Source organism: Nothoprocta perdicaria, unplaced genomic scaffold, assembly GCF_003342845.1.
Source record: "Nothoprocta perdicaria isolate Ctin4 unplaced genomic scaffold, notPer1 scaffold_205, whole genome shotgun sequence".
Classification (NCBI taxonomy): domain Eukaryota; kingdom Metazoa; phylum Chordata; class Aves; order Tinamiformes; family Tinamidae; genus Nothoprocta; species Nothoprocta perdicaria.
In genome coordinates, this window is record NW_020455261.1 from 1,128,810 (window position 1) to 1,143,113 (window position 14,304).

The 14,304-nt window shown below is 36.4% G+C and overlaps 1 protein-coding gene across 3 annotated transcripts in view; it reads left to right on the forward strand.

Annotated features, from left to right (window-relative positions):
- Positions 1–128: 128 nt before the first annotated feature.
- TUT7 (terminal uridylyl transferase 7) overlaps positions 129–14,304 on the forward strand; it is a 30,671-nt gene continuing 16,495 nt past the window's right edge. Inside the window, exons 1-11 of one of the 3 annotated variants that reach the window (XM_026038241.1) lie at positions 129–509; positions 1,449–1,977; positions 6,268–6,446; positions 7,067–7,183; positions 8,170–8,347; positions 8,761–8,849; positions 9,892–9,943; positions 11,687–11,756; positions 12,626–12,752; positions 13,482–13,601; positions 13,723–13,854. In XM_026038241.1, the coding sequence (XP_025894026.1) occupies positions 1,470–1,977; positions 6,268–6,446; positions 7,067–7,183; positions 8,170–8,347; positions 8,761–8,849; positions 9,892–9,943; positions 11,687–11,756; positions 12,626–12,752; positions 13,482–13,601; positions 13,723–13,854 (1,572 nt within the window). In that variant the 5' untranslated portion in view covers positions 129–509; positions 1,449–1,469. The remainder of the gene's footprint in view (positions 510–1,448; positions 1,978–6,267; positions 6,447–7,066; positions 7,184–8,169; positions 8,348–8,760; positions 8,850–9,891; positions 9,944–11,686; positions 11,757–12,625; positions 12,753–13,481; positions 13,602–13,722; positions 13,855–14,304) is intronic. The other 2 variants (XM_026038242.1, XM_026038243.1) reach the window with 2 other exon arrangements.

The window sequence follows — 14,304 nt, forward strand, 5'->3', positions numbered from 1 at the left end:
CAGCTCCGGGTGTCGCTGCGCTCGGCGGCCGCTGCCCGTGAGGCCGCCGGCCCCGCGCCCGGCTCCGGGAGCCTTGGGCCGGAGCCCGCGGCGGCGCGGGGCTCCCCGGCTCGAGCTGTGCCCAGGTCAGCCCAAAGGGCGGACACCGCAGCGCCTTCCCGCTGTGGGCTGGGTAGCGAGCCCACCGCGTGCGCCCGAAGGGCTCCCGGGCGCCTGGGGCAGCTCCCTCCCCGCGGGAGCGCCTCACTGACAGAACGTGCGCGGGAAAGGCCCCGCTGAGAGAGCGTCGCTGCTTGCGGACAGGTATCCTCCGTGTTTCTGCCGCTCGTAAAGAGCAAACAGCTTCTTTGCTGAAGAGAGGGATAAGTAATGAGGCTTCAAGACTGTCGAAAGCAGGTACTGAGGTTTCTGAAAGTGCCTTTAAGGCCTGCAGGGTTAAAAGGCGTCTAAATTTAAAGTCAGACACCCTATTAGAGACTGCAGAAACATCTCCTATTTAACTGCTTATGGTAAGTGCCCTACGGCCTTCTCTGCATCCTTAAGTGCTTACGTGTCTTTTGAAAGAGAAAACATTTTGTTCTCATTTGTATGTGGCGTTAGTTAAGTCAAACAATATTCAGTGTTGTTGTTACTGCTGATGTTTATTCGCATTGGGCCGGCCTCTCCCAGATAGCTGCTCATTTCAGTTTGCTCAGGTTTATGCTGTTACTTGAGTTACAGCTCTCTCAGGGCATGTTTTACAACAAGAACATGGACAGGACCAAATCTGGGAGCGGCTCAACAGCCCAAACATTCTAAAAAATATTAAATAAAATACAGGTGTTTAACATCTAGTGATATAAGGCCTCAGGCTCCATCCTGGGTAACACAAGCACACGCACTGTTGTTGTTTAGTTATTGAGTGATACCTGCTTCACAGGCAGATCAGGGCACAACTCAATCTCTGCCTTTTGGCCCACAGCTTTCATTTCTAGCAGATGAAGAGTGTCTGCTGTTGTGGGGAAGGAAAGTGATTACTCAGATACCATAGACTGTTGAAGCATCCTCTTTATTACCTCCCAGCAATTCTACCTCTGCCTGCCTGCCTAGACCTTTCTCTCAGAACCACCTGTGCTGTGACCGGAGACTTGCAGTGACCTTCTCAAGCAGTCAGTTTATGCAGCTTTATTATGTATCTTGAAAGACTCCAGACCTTCCTATCCAGAAGTGTGTGGGCTATCAATTTAGTGAATCACTCCTGAGATTAGACACCATTAGGGAAGGACAGCCCAGTTTCAGACTGTCTTTTTTTCTGGGTGGAGCAAAGCTTGTTTTGTGCCCCAACTTGCATGCTTTGGTGGTATTGATTGTTGGTGGTTTCCTTCTCAAATAATAGCCAGTGCAGCTGTGTTTATCAGTTGATTATTTTAAAGTGCTAGTTTAAAACTTTTAATGCTAAGGCTTTCTAGTTTGTAGGTATGAGTCATTGAATGGCAATGACAATGGGAGATGCTGCAAAACCCTGCTTTGCCAAACAAAATAAGGAGAAGGAATTTCTGCATGAAGAAGAGTTAAAAGGGAATCCCCTACATACAGACTACCAAGTCATGGATGATGGTGCAAATGGTCATAGCAATAAAATAGATATCAGCACTCAGAAGAAAAAGGCAACACCAGCTCATTATGGAAATAGTCCCAGACGAGGCCCACGTAGTGCTTTGAATAGCCCAAATTCACTTAAAAATATCAATCACAACCAAACGTCAAAGTTACTTGAAATGCAAAAAGAGCAAGTGAGGAAATGGATATCTGATGACCATCGTGGTAATTCTGACAGTTGGAGAGAGCACAGATCTGCAGTCTGGATTCCCACACTTAATCGGACAAGAAAGGACTCTTTTCAGGAAGTTGAAGGTGCAGGAAACAGAAATGTAAGAAGACAACTTCAGAAGGATTCAACAAGTGAAGACATTTCAGACATGCAGAAAGGAGGCTCTGGTAATCAACTTGTTTGTTTATTTTTGCATATTTATTAAGAAAATGGCTTTGTTTATATACTATTGAAAAGTATAATTTAAAGATTCATTGTTAAAGCAATTTTTTTTTCTGTATTACCTTGCAAACTATTGATTATATTATTTTGTAGCACTTTAAACAAATTGTTACAGCACATGATAAGCACATGATACATCACAACAGCATTGGCTTGGTAGATTCTATTCTAAGTGATATGTATGAGCAGATTGTGACATCTTTGTAGTATTTCTGCAGTTTTCCCTGTACAAATTAGCTGAGTATGTTAGCAATATGACACTATAAAGAACAGAGTGTAGGATAAAATGAGAAATGCTGAGATGTGCTTCAGGGATCTCAACACAAAATCTCTCTTAGCTTAATTAAGAAAGGGGCCAAGGGCAATATTGGTCTTCCGCTCTTCACAGAAGGAGAGGTATTTTTGATGGTTGATGTCAAGAAAGCCAAGAGTTATTTCTCATTTCTTCTGTATCATGTGTTGCTAAAAAAAAAAAAAAAGAATGGTAAGCAAGTACTTAATATCTTTCGTTGCTGGAAGTAAACTGTGTTTCACACTTGAACTCCACCTCAAATGAGGAAACAGCAGGGTAGAATACATAAATGTTCTCAGATTGGTTGTGTCTGCTGAACTTCATCTTGTGAAACTTGAGAAACTTAGCCAGGAGAAATGGCATACCAACAATTGGGAATACCCCACAGAATTAGAAAGGAAAGATACACAGCTTTAATCTCGGAGATTCATTCTGTAGCAAATAATCTTGCTTATTGTAAGTATTTGGGAAGGTAACACAGATAAGTAGCAGTCAGCATGGATTGGTCGAGAATAAATTATGTTAAATCTGTCTGTTTCTTCAGAAGGGTCGTCAGCTCTTGCAACCATGGGAGAAGCAGTGGAGAGATTCTACTAGTAATCATGGATATAATTTTATGTGGCAGTCCTACAAGTCAAGTAGAGGATATTTTTCTAGACAAAATTAAATAAGGGAGTTGCAAAGCCAATTTGATAACTATACTCAGAGAGTACTTACAATGACTTTGTCAAAATGAAAGGAAATAATGAGCAAGCATCTACAAAAATCTATTATTTTGATGCTTATGGCACTCTCCAGATGATGAATGAATAAAGCATGCTTATTAATCTGCATATGCCATAGAACTGATGGAACTGAATGGACAAAGACAGGAAGAGAAATGGAAATATTTTTGCAAAATTGGAGAGATGGCTTAAAAATAGGTTTAAATAGCTATTTAATTCTTTGGGAATATATCTTATTCCCAAATATCATTATTTGGGTAGAAATTTGGGTTTGTGTGCAGTTCTGGGCTCCCCAATATAAGAGGGACATGGAGCTTCTAGAGAGGGTCCAGTGGAGAGTGACAAAGATGATTAAGGGACTGCAACATCTCTCGTATGAGGAGAGACTGAGTTGGGCCTGTTCAGCTTGGAGAAGAGGAGGCTGAGAGGGGATCTGAGTAACATGTATAAGTACATGAGAAGGGAGAATGTAGGGAGGAAGGGGCTAAGCTCTTCTCAGTAGTGGCCAGTGGCAGGACAAGGGGCAATGGGTACAAGTTGAAACACAGGAATTTTCATCTCCATATGAGGAGGAACTTTTTCACTGTGAGGGTGCCAGAGCCCTGGCACAGGCTGCCCAGGGAGGCTGTGGAGTCTCCTTCCCAGGAGATCTTCCAAACCTGCCTAGATGCCGCCCTGCGCCCCGTGCTCTGGGTGTCCCTGCTGGAGCAGGGGGGTTGGACTAGATAATCTCTAGAGGTCCCTTCCAACCTCAACCATTGCGTGATTCTGTAACATCAATTGCCTACATGCAGGAGAGAAAGCTAATAGATAGCCATTTTTCAGAGAGGTGTCTAGAATTATAATGAGATGATTTTCACCAGTAGTCATATTGTTGTGAGGCATGAGAAAAATACAGCTGCAAACCGAAATATTCTTTATTTTGTCAGTGTTTTGCAAACTCTCAGTTGCAGTGCTCTGTTCAACCTTGAACAGTCTATTTCAGCAGACAAAATAGAAACAATCCCAAGAAAACCAAAACAAAATGCTAGGACATGTAAGAAAACAGAAACTACATAAAGTTTAAACAACCACCAATATTTGTACAAAAGAAGGGGGCATGAAAATATCCTTTAGCTATACAAAGGAATATTAAAATAATCTGTTTTGTGTTCTTCTAATAGATGGGACACAGAGCAATTGGCCTAAATGTCCGCAAGAAAGATTAAGATAAAGAGTAAAGGAGAAGTTTCTAGTAGTAAAGCTAGAGAACTGCTGGATTAGATGTGTGAGGAGCTCAGGAGTTCTGTATCTGGAAGCCTTTAAGAACAGGTTAGGCAAGCATCACTCAGGATTGAGCAAGCCCATTTTACCCTGCTGTGAAGCACAGGCAGAGAATGGCTCACCGCTTGAGGTGTGTTTAAGATTTCTAATTCTAATGTTTTGGCTCTTCCTTATCCTTGAGATATTTTATGTACTTGTGTCTTTCCCTGACCTTTTTGCTAACTTCATTTAACTCATAATGAGGGAGTTTAGTAAATCTCTGAGGCACTGATTCTTCTGCGTGACTGGCAACTCTAATTTGCAATTAGTACTTTTCATCATTAGCCTATAATTAGATTGCAAGTACTGCAATTGCTGAGTAATATTAGAAATATTTGCTTTATAAATTTTTTAAAGTTATTTTGTGCTCTCGGAAGTAAGTGATTAGTAGATACCTGTCACAGGCTTTCTTGCAAAGTAACATACAGGACTTTTTCTCCAAGATCTGTCTACAATGATCAGCCACCAAATGTAACCCTTTCATGTATCAGAAATTTTAGCAGGAGAGACTTGCTGTCTCTTCACTTCGTTTTCTTACAGAAATTGAGGAGATGTGTAAAGTTAAAAGATAAGTTTGAGTTCTCTTTGTGTTTTCTGGGGCTTTCATTATAGTGTTGCACCTTCAAACTGTTAGGCTTTAGTTGTCTTTCACATATCCCAGCATAAACTTCTGCTTAATGCAAGGGTGTTATTACCATTCTTGCCCTATTTCTACTTACAGCAGTAGTGCAAACATGCTGTGCAGTGAAATGAATCGAGCAGCTGGTTGAAAGCTCGCAGTCAGGTCTTCTCTCTTTACTAACTATAGAGACAAAAAGTGTTACAGGTAGGCTTTTTTTTATCATTTTGTAATATTTAAAATGAAAACTAGAGGCTGTGATAAAGTGTTAAGAAGATTTCATAAAACTCTCTCAGAAGACTCAGAACTTCTGAGATTCCAAGCACCTTGACATCTTGTATGTATACTTAATTGAAAGATAAGATATGATCTAAGTTCATGCATTTGGCCTGTGTACATTCCTTAGGTCACTATTTTATTTATATATATATATATATATAAAAAATATATATAAAATATATATTATTTTTTATATATATATATTCTTCAGACCACTATCAATTCCTGCTTCAAAAATGGCAAAGCTAATTTGAAACTAGAGATGATTTGTCCATTAATGCCTTCCAGGGCTTTTGATGTAAATGTAACCAAGCATGTTCATTTTGCAAGATGTGTAGCTTTATAAATCTGGATGTGCAAATACTATCAAGTTAATTATTTATTGACATGAGTAGCCAAAAGCGGCTATTATCTGCCTTTCATTTGTCACTTCAACTATAGGAAGGCAATCCTTATCCATATTCTGGTTTAAATGAAAGGCAACTGTGCAGTTTTTTTACAGTTGTTGCAATTGTTCCCACTGATAATAAATAGTTATATGTCAGCTAGTTCACTGCCATGCTTTATCTTAGTGCTCTTAGCTCATGCAAATAAAAGATCATTCAAATTGGCCTATACTCAGAAATTCTATACTATTCTGGGTGGTCGGTGGGACTACAGATTTTCTAAAAAAATTGTATATGCACGCCTTTCTAGGCATCCTGAAATGTTTGGACCTAGTTGGTCTTCTCATTTGAGTGATGTACAGCGTATACCTCAAGCAGAAGGTGAAATCTACTGCATTTAATTTTAAATTTTTCTTTTTAATTTTAACAAAGCTACATTTATAACATGCATGGATCAGATTGTTTTATCAGACTTGCAGAGAACAGACTAGAAAACTATGCAGGGTAGATTTCTGTCTTTCTTGGTTAGCTCATAACCAGAGGGGAAACTAAAGAGGAAAGAAAAAAATCCCCAAATACAGTGCTGTACTCTGAGGTTACTTGACATGTTTGCTTTCGTAACTCTTTTTAAGAAATCAAGAAACATCGGAAACCAAGGAGATCAAGAAGAACTAGAAAAGATGAGTATGATCAAGATGAAGAGGTGGATGCTCCAGTCATAGATGAATCTCTGCTGTCGGCAAAGGAACTTCTCGGGTTGCAGCAGGCTGAGGAGAGATTGAAGCGAGACTGCATCTATAGACTGAAGAAGGTGCCATTGTCTTTACCTATGTAGTTTCTCTATTTCTTTTTTTTTTAATCAGTAAATACAATGTAGAGTGTCAGCTCTGAGCTGTTTTTCTAACTAAAAATTCTGGATAAATTCTAGCAAAAAAGTGTGGATCGATAACTAAGTGAACTAGCAAAATTGGTGCTGTTGAATGTCAAAAGAAGACCAGTTATCTTTCGTTTTCTGCTGTAATAAGTCTTTGTCCATAATTCCACAGGAATTTTAAGCATTAAAAAAAAATCAAATACATGAATTTATGGAAGCAGTTAAGCACAAACTGGCTGATCTTTTAGGTTGTGTATTAACTATGGGCTAGGGCAGTGTACTAGAAAAGTTTTAATATATGTAGTTCAGTTAATGCAATCTTCTGTGGGTATTTTCCACCCATAACATACCCAATATTGGATTTAATTTTCTGATATCATAATTCTTCTGACATTATATGTGAAATTCATTTTTTTGTTTGTAAAAATAGAATTGGGGAAACTAGTGTGCACATTTCTGCATTTCAGAATTATTCTACTTGGAAGGAGCATTGACTAAAATTAAGGTAGTGTTTTTCTACATCTCAAGCTTTTCTTTTTTAATCATTTCTATTTTAGCGACCCCGAAGCTATCCATCAGCGAAATACACATGCAAATTGTGTGATATTTTGATTGAGTCAGTGGCTTTTGCTCATAAGCACATGAAAGAGAAAAGACACAAGAAAAGTGTAAAGGTGAGTTAAAGTCAGTGTAGGTAATATAAAGCACAGAATCATTAAACTGTGCTTATCCTGCTACTGAGAATGAAACTGCATTACTTCCAAAAACATTGCTAATGCATTTTTGCCACATAGATGTTTAAAACTCTGAGTGATTGTCAGAAGCTCTCGATGATGCTGTTAGAAAGAATAAGTTTGGTAAATGGACTGCTTAGGAATTTAATTTGTACCTTTTCATGTCTGTTACTGAAGGATGTTGTCATCTATAGTATAATTCAATAATATCTTGTTATTTATGATTTAAATGTAATAAGAAAACAGTAGCAACTGACCGTTCTGTTTGCTCTTTGTGAATCCCTCTGATAGTATGATTATATATAGTATTTTTAGTGCCGATTTTGTTGGCATGTTTCAAACAATGAAGTTTTGATGAAGTCCAAAGCAATGAGGAATTAACAATAAGCAAATATGCTTAGTATGACAGAAATAACCACCGCGTATCTTGGTGAAACTTGCCATTTGGAAATACATAAATGTAAATGTATCAGAGGTTATTGAGTATTATAGACATGTCTATTTATAAAAAGAAATAATAGGTTTGTTTTGAGCATAATCATATAAAACAACTCCTAGTACAATTTCAGTTTTACTTTTAAGTAAAGTTTCTCCTGATTCCACTTACTTTCTCAGCTTAAAGTGGATGAAAACAAGTTTGTGCCTGTTTTCATTTTTGTTTTGCCTTTAGCTCCTGCCCTTTCCCACTTTATAGGAGATAAATTATGTGACAAATACATGTAATGAATTATGCACTTCACTGAAGTCTGCTGGAATATGTTTCACTGTATCTATTACCGTTTCTGCTTTGATATACTTATTTCCAATTACCTCCAGTATTTTGAAAAGCCATGGTGATGTTAATTGGGATAAATTGCATATGTTCATTCTGGCATGCTAAGCAACCAAAGAATATAATTGAAACCTCAGTCTTACTGTTTTTAAAGGAAAAGCAAGAGGAACTACTGTTGACTGCCCTGCCTCCTCCAACACCTTCCCAAATACGAGCTATTGGTGTTGCCATTGAAAATGTAGTGCAAGAGTTTGGTCTAAATAATGAAGATTTAGAAGAAAGGCTCAAAATTAAAACGACAATGGAAAATTTGCTGCATCAGAACTTGCCAGGTATTGCTTGCCATTTTGCTTTAGTGCTAGATATGTGAACTTAAAAAGCTTGGTTAGTTAAATAATAAGACACTGTTTTGTAACTACCTGCTGAAAGACATGAACTGACAATGTAGCGTCATATCAGAATTAAATTATAATGAATGTTAATGATCCAGACAGACATGTATTGTAGGAAAAAAAAATGATGAGGAAGGACATGGGCTATATTTGACCATCAAAACAAGCATTTGCTACCTACAGCCTGGGAGGTAGGACTTCCTAACTCAGCTCTGTTCTATCAAAAGACAGAACTTCACTCCTGTGGCTGCTGAAACTAGATACAGGTTTAAGATCTACTGACAAAATAGTAAAGTAGCTACAGACTTAGAACTAGACCTAGAGTAAATGTAGTACAATTCTTTCCATTGCAGAGAGCTCATTAAGATTGTATGGCTCCTCCTGTAGCAGATTTGGTTTCAAAACATCAGACATAAACATAGATATCCAGTTTCCTGCCAACGTAAGTAAGACCATTTTTATTATATACATCCAAGTGGTTTTGGATGTTTACACCTTTATAGCTTATCTATAGGTTAGCTATATATGCTATATATATATGTAGATTATAGCTTAAATATAACTTGCAGCTGTGAGGTAATAGCATTTTTAATGAAAATTCATTAGATAGCAGAGCCACCATAATAATGCAGTCTTAAAATAGTGTTATTACGTATACCATTAATGCTCATGTAATAGAACGTGTTTTTGTGCTTTATCAATCATTCCTTCTAAAAATCTCAAAAACTTAAGTACTTGGACTCCAGGTGGTCCTTAAGACAGTTATTTCAACTGAATCAAATGGCAGACCTGTGCTTCTGACTCTTCACTGGTACATGCACATTAGGGTTTCCAATCCTAGGTTATGTTTGAACTATGAAACCATCATTATCATTTACTTGTGAAACAATTTAAAGCATTCATTTGCTATCTGAGCTATTTCTGTACATTTTTTTTTTTGATCACTGGGAAGAAGAATGGTGAAAAGCTTTTGATTCTGTGCTTGAACATATTCCTGCTGTAGTACGTGTGACAACCTCATAGCTGAAATCAAGTATTTTTCCAGGGAAACACAGAAATGTAATGGAGGCAAAAAATGTTTTCAAATTCATAAATATACATATAGTTAAAGATAATACTGTGAATCCAAACTTTGACATGAGGTAAATCCCCTGTGTCAGATAGCTAACATATTTGAATACTGGAACAATAGTTCTTCAGGTTTTACATAAAGTCTTTAGAGATAAAAAGTTTGTTTAAAATTATCTAGGATTCTTTTCTAAGCCAAGTTTTCTTTCTTTTTGATATAATCTATCACTAACCAATGATGAAATGTTTCTTTTTCCTATTTTGTTTGTTGCTGCCATTTTATTTCCTTTTTACTGTCCATTTTGGGGTGCAGGGAGGGAAGAGAATGGCAGAGGGGAGAGTATGTCTAGAATATGAGTTGTGGGAAAACAGCTTTTTTGACAACAGTGAAAATGGCTTTATTGCTTTTTTCGCAGATGGCTCAACCAGATGTTCTTTTACTTGTGCAAGAAAGTCTAAGGAATAGTGGTAAGAAAGGACATGCCTGTTTATAGTTTTCACATTATTCTTACTATTTAATAATGTTCAATCCCAGTTCTATTGAACTGGTAAGCCATATGCTGCTTTGCTGAATAATGTAAGAGTACAAACTATTGTAGAAAATTATATGTTGATGGAACTCTTGTTTTGTCTTCTGTTTAGACGCTGTTTGAAGTCCCTTTTTTTTTTTTTAGGTGTGAAAAAATATTGGTTGAGTATTCTTATGTATTATAAGCATAGATGCCATTAGAATATTCTTCTTCATACTACTCTATTACCCTTAGCCTTATAAGTTGAAAAAATAACTTAGGCCCTTCCAAATTGTGTTTATAAACTTAGAAACTTACTTTCTTCCAATTAAGTGCGCATGCCTGTTAATACACTGAATTCATCTACAAATAAATGTATACAGACACTTTTTTATGTAAGAAGCACATAACTAGTTAGTAAAGTGTTAGTAAAGGCACTAAAGTTTAAGATACTGAAAACTGCATTCCAACCAAATAGAACGTATGCAGGGAAAAAAAAGATAGAGAAGATTATCTTCCTTTCTCATGGGAATTGCCAAGATTTGGGTTTTTTTTGTTTGTTTTGCTTTATGTCTGTAGCAGGAGAAGTAGAGGTGTAGTTCTAAATGTGTATATTAAGTATGAATACATTTATTGGGCTAGATTTATGCCATTTTCTTACCCCTTAACATGTGTGCAGCTGCTTCTTCAGCCCTTGTGAATGAAGATTTTTGTGGTTAAACAAAGTGAAGGAATAAAGGTCCAAAACTCAGCATCCGCAAAATGTTTTTAAAAGCAAGCACCAGTTTCTCTAGCACCTTGTGCTAAGCCTTCTCTTGTGAGTCTGGATACAGAGGCAGAAAATAGTATGCATTTGAGGAGCGTGGTGCCAAAATCAAGACGTGTTCAGAAAGCTCAGATGCCACAATGGCTATATGGCACCACGAAAACAACACTCTCAGAATATTTGAATTGGATACGTAAAATTGAATTGTAGTTTCTTTGGGTTCTGCCCAGTGAAACTAACTTCTAGTTTGGATGAGTTCACTCCATCTGCAAAAAGGAGCTGAGTTATATTCGTCCTTTGTAAGTATAAAGATTTTTTTTTAAAAAGTGGAATTGAATTTGGAAAATTATATAACACATAGAAGAGATAAAAAAAGGTTTAGAAAAAAAACCATTGCATCATATGGAAAAGCCAGTTCTGACATGTTAAATTTTCCTAGATTGCCAGGGAAAATTAGCTGATATACTTTCTCCTAAAGTTCTGAGATTACTCTTTTTTTTAATCTTTCACTCTTAACTTTGTTTTACAAATGTCATTAGGCTCTCTGTCTGTCTGAAGAGATTAAGTTCTTCTGGAATTTAATTTAATGCGTGCAATAAAGCCAACCTTTAACAGATACATCTGCTTAATTGTATTATCCCTACTGTTTATACTGAATTTTATAAAGCTTGTATTTTCTTAAGTATTTTGTTAAACAGCACTAGTTAATATAGTTTAGAGGATACTTTTCTATCTTGTTTTAAAGTGTACTTAAAAAGAATAACAGATTAATCTGTCAGATGTACTGCATGCTTGGTTAATTAAATTACTAATTTTGAGATAGTTTGGAAGCTGAGATTCAGAATCTGGACGTACTCCTCTAGCTGCATGAACTTCCAGTTCAGCATATTCCTGTCGCTCCTGTGTCTAATACTGCTTTTTCTTTTCTCCCTCTAGAATCTTTTATTGAAGTTGAAGCAGATTTCCATGCTAGAATACCAGTGGTGGTGTGCAGAGAAAAACAAAGGTCTCAGTTGTCACTTTGTGTGTTCTAATAGAGTATAGTAATGTAAATTGTATATACCAAGATCTGAAAAATGGAGTTTCTGTATTAAATTATTACAGTTCCATGGATCTTGAAACACAAACTAACACTCATGGGCAAGTCATTCCTAGCCTAGAATAAGAGGGTAAGGGTTGTTCTGTCCTCAACTGCCTGTTTCCCAATCCCCTAGTTACAGTGTCCAGCATGTACTTTTACTTCACCATTAGGAATCACTGTTTAAGCAGAAGCTTTCTTTCCTTCTAGATAATATCTAGGTGTTAAAATAAGGGTTTTTAAAGAGTGAGAACAGCTAGCTTAACTTCAATGGTATGTTGAGGATAGGAGAAAAGCATTATATTTTGCCCATTTAATGGATATCACTTAAGATTCGCAAAACATTCTTTAAATGGTTAGTGATAGAAAAATAGTAATTTTTTTTTTTTGCTGCTATCATGATTGTTCTCTATTGGGAAGCTTTTTTTTTGTGCTCTAGAAATGATATAGAAACCATTTTACTATGGCTGTGGAAATGGAAAGTTGGTTTTATATCCTGAAGAAAATGAGTACAGTTTTAGATTTGGTATATTAATGTTTATTAGAAACAAAAATGCTTAAATTTGAATTGTATTTGAAAACGGAAAATTAAAATACGTTTATTCTCACTTGACTCACAAATCAAGCTAATGAGTCACAAATCAAGCTAGTTTTGTTTCTTTTTATGTTGCCTCTTTGAGAGGCAACTCTCTATTTCTTTATGGCATCAAACTGCAATGTTTTGAGGGATGACATCTGACCTATTGTTCTTCTCATAACACATTAAAGGTTTTTAACTTTTTCTTCTTGTTTTTTAGTGGTCTTACTTGTAAAGTAAGTGCTGGGAATGAGAATGCTTATCTGACCACAAACCATTTGGCTACTCTTGGGAAACTGGAACCTACAATAGTACCTTTAGTGATTGCCTTCAGGTACTGGGCAAAGGTAGGAGTTCTTTGTTTTCCCTTGTCTGTTTTGTATGAATATTAGTGTTATACAATTGAGGCTGTAGGTATAGTTTAGCAAACTGTCGTTGAAATTCCTTTTTAATGAATGAATGGGAAAAGGGATATTGAATTATTATAAATAGTAGGTTTTGTAAATTATTATTTGTACATATGATGTTCTGCAGAATTGCAAAAGGAGGATTTTCATCTCCAGCCCTTGGTGTACAGATTTAAATGTCCTGCTCTTCTAGATTGCCAAACAAGTCAGAGAAACACATATGAAATAGAATCGCCATAAGCTAATCCACTGTGAAAAAGTTCAAAGATGTTTAGATTTCAGTATAGAAACTTTATAAAACTCCCATAAAAGAGAATGACTTGTTCCAAAACTTTGTGTACGTTCAACTAAAGTATGACTTAAAGCATTGAGTTGAAACTTGTTATATCTATGTAGAAAAAGAGTTATCCTTTTTTTGAGTATGTGCAGTATGCTGTTTGTTTTACCAGTCTGCATACAATGACTCTTCAGTGTGTTTGAAGAGTAGAACTTTCACTGAAAAGTTTATAGTAGTAATATGACTCCAGAAAATAAGAAGGCCTTCACAGCTAAGTCCATCTCATAAGAGAAGGTCAGAGATGTCTGAGTCCCTCTCATTATTTAATCTGACAGACTTCAGTATTTCACAGTGTCACTTGATTTTAATGACTGCCTAACTTACCTTTACAGCTGTGCTGTGTTGATCGTCCTGAAGAAGGAGGCTTGTCACCTTATGTATTTGCTATAATGGTTATCTTCTTTCTGCAACAGAGGAAAGAGCCATTTCTACCTGTTTATTTCGGATCATGGGTATGTGTGTTAATATGCTGAACATTATGAATGGAATCATAGTCTTTCCCTGGATTTTTTTTTGCGTCATTAAAGTTCACATGATACTAAACTTTGTGATGCTTTCTCATGCCTTCTCCAGGTTGACGGATTCTCATTAAGCAAATTAACAAATTTTAGTCTTAAAGAAGTGGAAAATGATACTGTGGTTTGGGAGCATAATGCTCTTGATGATTCTGATACACCAAAGGAAACTTCTCCTAAAAAGGGCAAGGTCTGATCATTTAACTTACTTCTGTTGTCTAGCAGTCATTGCTGTTCTTGGAGTAAGACCCGTGTTCTATTTTTTGTGTTTGTATTGCAAAGCCAAAAGATGAACTTAGAAGTTGGGAGAGCTGTTCAATATGAGGCTTATTATGCTTACATTTTGGTGTTGAGGAGCTAGCAGAGAACTGTGTCCTGATTTTGAACTGTTTAAGATTTTGAACTCTTTTTAATTACATTCAAAATTTAATTAAAAATTATTTTTAATTATCAATATCACTATACAATTACACCCGATAGATAATTTTACCTTTTTAAAGAATAAAACTACCTATTACTATTAAGGGAATCCTTTTGTTTAAAAACCTCTGAAAGTATTCTTAACTGCAAAAATATTTTTGAATGACTTGTACTAAATACTGACACAGTATTTACTAAGTTTACTAATACTAATATGACG